Source organism: Oncorhynchus clarkii, chromosome 32 (assembly GCF_045791955.1).
Source record: "Oncorhynchus clarkii lewisi isolate Uvic-CL-2024 chromosome 32, UVic_Ocla_1.0, whole genome shotgun sequence".
NCBI lineage: Eukaryota > Metazoa > Chordata > Actinopteri > Salmoniformes > Salmonidae > Oncorhynchus > Oncorhynchus clarkii.
In genome coordinates, this window is record NC_092178.1 from 1,277,371 (window position 1) to 1,281,848 (window position 4,478).

At 44.9% G+C, this 4,478-nt stretch overlaps 1 protein-coding gene across 2 annotated transcripts in view; it reads right to left on the reverse strand.

Annotated features, from left to right (window-relative positions):
- Nucleotides 1-4,203, reverse strand: part of LOC139392282 (antizyme inhibitor 1b) — a 31,090-nt gene extending 26,887 nt beyond the window's left edge. For both annotated transcript variants that reach the window (XR_011629657.1, XM_071140152.1), the window contains exons 1-3: nt 4,032-4,203; nt 2,248-2,391; nt 1,612-1,786 (exon numbers count right to left, since the gene is read on the reverse strand). Coding sequence is in view for 1 of the 2 variants with exons in the window: in XM_071140152.1 (XP_070996253.1) it covers nt 1,612-1,713 (102 nt within the window). In the remaining variant the exon portion in view is untranslated. The remainder of the gene's footprint in view (nt 1-1,611; nt 1,787-2,247; nt 2,392-4,031) is intronic.
- Nucleotides 4,204-4,478: the final 275 nt, after the last annotated feature.

Sequence of the window (4,478 nt, forward strand, 5' to 3'; positions counted from 1 at the left end):
TGAAAGACAGGCGCTGGTTACACACACTGAAAGACAGGCGCTGGTCACACACACTGAAAGACAGGCGCTGGTTACACACACACACTGAAAGACAGGCGCTGGTCACACACACTGAAAGACAGGCGCTGGTCACACACACTGAAAGACAGGCGCTGGTTACACACACTGAAAGACAGGCGCTGGTTACACACACTGAAAGACAGGCGCTGGTTACACACACTGAAAGACAGGCGCTGGTTACACACACTGAAAGACAGGCGCTGGTTACACACACTGAAAGACAGGCGCTGGTTACACACACTGAAAGACAGGCGCTGGTCACACACACTGAAAGACAGGCGCTGGTCACACACACTGAAAGACAGGCGCTGGTTACACACACTGAAAGACAGGCGCTGGTTACACACACTGAAAGACAGGCGCTGGTCACACACACTGAAAGACAGGCGCTGGTCACACACACTGAAAGACAGGCGCTGGTTACACACACTGAAAGACAGGCGCTGGTCACACACACTGAAAGACAGGCGCTGGTTACACACACTGAAAGACAGGCGCTGGTCACACACACTGAAAGACAGGCGCTGGTTACACACACACACTGAAAGACAGGCGCTGGTTACACACACACACTGAAAGACAGGCGCTGGTTACACACACTGAAAGACAGGCGCTGGTCACACACACTGAAAGACAGGCGCTGGTTACACACACTGAAAGACAGGCGCTGGTCACACACACTGAAAGACAGGCGCTGGTCACACACACTGAAAGACAGGCGCTGGTTACACACACTGAAAGACAGGCGCTGGTTACACACACTGAAAGACAGGCGCTGGTTACACACACTGAAAGACAGGCGCTGGTTACACACACTGAAAGACAGGCGCTGGTTACACACTGAAAGACAGGCGCTGGTCACACACACTGAAAGACAGGCGCTGGTCACACACACTGAAAGACAGGCGCTGGTCACACACACTGAAAGACAGGCGCTGGTTACACACACACTGAAAGACAGGCGCTGGTTACACACACTGAAAGACAGGCGCTGGTCACACACACTGAAAGACAGGCGCTGGTTACACACACTGAAAGACAGGCGCTGGTTACACACACTGAAAGACAGGCGCTGGTCACACACACTGAAAGACAGGCGCTGGTTACACACACACTGAAAGACAGGCGCTGGTTACACACACTGAAAGACAGGCGCTGGTCACACACACTGAAAGACAGGCGCTGGTTACACACACACTCATCTTGTTGCCTGAAGAAAAGTAAATGTGGGCAATTCCAACATCCTCAATGTGCGCCTCTGAATTCGATAAGGATACGCGGTGTATCCGTCTCTTCACTAGTCCTTCATAGCTGTGATGCCTGTGAGAAGGACTCCATCTCATGGCATTAGCTTATAAGAATTGAGATCTGAGAGACATGCGAGTGAGTAGTGCGTCGGGGCACAGCAATTGGTTCAGCCCCAGGGCACAACAGCCACAAGGCAAGGAATTTTTTTTGGGGGGGGGTTTACACATTGTTAAGGCTTTCATGAATCCTCCACCAGGGTTCTTTTAGCTCTTCTAATCGTGTGAATACAATCAATTCCCTCACCAGAGCTTGTTCGTACACATGCCCGTCAATGACATCTTCCAGGGTGGTTCCTCCCTCCAGGAGTTCAATCATGTGGTTTGGTTCGTCAGCGAGTCCTTTCATCTCAACCGTATTCAGCAGACAATCATAAAGAAGTAGTAGTCAAGTAGTCAAAGTCGCGACTGAGCCGTGGGTCCTGCAACACACAGAGAGAGGACAACCATATGTAGCTGGTAGGCGGACAACAACTTCATTATTACAAATCTCCTTTAAGAAACCATGCAAGCTAGTACAAAAAAAAAACTACTTTTCATGAATTTTGTTTATCTGAAGTAGATGATAAATCAATGTATTTTCCACCATGCTTGCCGAGACATGGGTTGGACTGTGTATGATGTTTCCAATATTGACCTCAATTCCAGAGGCGTCAGCTTGATCCAAAAGCTGCTTACATCACATGTTGACATAAACAAGCCCCTTTGTAAGGGTGCCTTCAAACCAAAACACATCAACTGGTTGTCTGACGCAGCGAAACACCACTAGGCCTTCCCACAACACACTGCTCTTATTGGAAACCATCGAGTTCCTGCTCGTCTTACACACGTTCGTCCGGTTTGAAGGCACCCTACGGAAAGGGTCAGAATGGCTTCTGCTTACATGGACAAGTCTGTAGATGGCCGTGTCCCGCTATCAGCTAGGATCCCAAGGCGGCTCAGCGTTGAAGTCAAAGCGCTCCCGGTAAAGGGACGCCCCTAGGCCTTCTGGGTAGCAGTTATACACCTGTAAAGAGAAGAGGGAGCCCTGTGGGGAGAACAGGTACACGTTTTTAAAAAGTTGCTGATTGTTTGTGTTGAAACTGGAAATGTGTGACTCAAAGGCCTAAAGGCTCAGACAAGTCATTAACATAGTCAGCCAGGCGTAACAGCATGGATAGAGGGTACAGTGTGTTCAGATCCAGTCACTATTGCATAAACTTGGAAACTAATTATATTCATTGACAGATTATACTGATGGTAAAGTCTGTACACACAGCTATGATGAGTGAAATTTACTGCACCCTAAAATAACCATTTGTTAGTGACTTTTCCACTATGCAGTGGTGTATGGAAGGATCGATATGTTAGGTACTTAGCTTCAACCCAGTGGTGGTTTAGGTAAATATTGACAAAGTCAAAACATGGCATTATGTACTCATTTACCGGAGCACTGTAACCAACTATGTTTAGGAAAACAATTCTTGGGGAGTTTAAGATTCATTTATTGAGGCTGAAAGCTGTTGGATACACATCAATAACACATACTATTTGCATAATTAATCAATGTGCTTTGACAAGCAAAGAAATATGGGGGAGAAAATGCTGCCATGCAACGCAAAACACTATCTAGCAAGTGTTACTTTGATTCCCAGTAAAGGTGGTATTTTGAATCAGTATCATGGATGACCATGATGAATGGGTAGGATATGAGCAGGCACAGAGAAGAAAATGTAACTAGGTCTGAACCTGTATCTGTACTTTAGACCTAACGCCCAGACTAACTCCCACTCACCAGCTCGGCAAGCGTTTTGCAAAATACGTTCATTGATAACCAAATATAAAGTTTCGTTGAGCAACTATCTTAAATTTACTCAAGTCGGGCCGGTGGGTACTTCCAAAAAACGTCTATATTTTTAAAACAATTAATCGAAAATATAATGTATATATAATATCTACAGCTGCTGTAGACTTCCGACCTGAGCGTGGCAATCACGAGTCAACCCTGGAAGTGACATTTTCTCGGTTGTTTGTACATTATTATTTATATCTAATTATTTTTTAAAGTACATACCAGTCGTACCGGGAGTAAATGAAGATAGTTGCTCAGTGAAACTCCATATTTTGTGACCAACGACCGTATTTTGACATACCGTTTGGCGAGCTGGAGAACGGGAGTCTGAACCGGAGCTTTCTGGGCGTTAGAGAAGTCTAACAGGTCATTGGTTTGTTATCACAACACAGCAAACGAGCAAGGAATGATGTCTGATAAACATTAAAAGGTAATTAGGTAACTACTCAACATTCATTTGGCTGTCAATGTCCAGAGACACAGCGAAACGTTTTTAAACATTTGACAGTAGTTAGAAGTCGCTTTGGTTTCATGAAGAACGCGGCGCTATTGACATTGCGCTAACAAATACATGTAGCTACTAACCAACTAAAACTGTAAAATACATTAATGCTATCATTTATCAAATAGTATCTTATTTTGTTCTACAGGTAAACAACGTGTGCAAATGTTTACAAGAGAGCGCCATTTCCAGATGGAAAGGAAAGCAGGTCGCCCGTGTTGTGGCTAGTTAGCAGTTAGCGCCCTGTTAGCTGGCTAGGACTCCGCCCGCCATGTTGCGTTGGCTAGCCAGCTTTCTTAGCACCAATTCAATCGAAGTCTTTTTTTATACTTACGTGAGATAACGGCGAAAATGTTTCGGAAAATCGTCTTCTCTTTTTCGGCGGAATTTTTAAAATGTAGTACACACCACATTAAAAAGAAAGAACAAGGTCTATTTTTGCCATATGTTTGGCTGACGACAGCTCTGTAAATGTACGGCCGTTGTTTCTCTTGGCTACTGGGAGAAGGGGCGGGGTCTGCTTCGCCCTAGCCAATCACGTTTCGCTATTTTTAAGGAAATGCCAAATATGTATTTCCGAATTAAATAGATTTGTTGCGTGTTTAATCATGGTCATTATATTTGGTGCTAACATATGACTTTATACAGACAGGGACTATCATGGGAAAACTGGAAGATTATTTCACACTCATGAATGCGATGACAATTTACTTGCATTTGCTGTTGAATAAGATTCTGAATCATTTATATAATTATGAACACCAGCAACAAATGCTTCTCA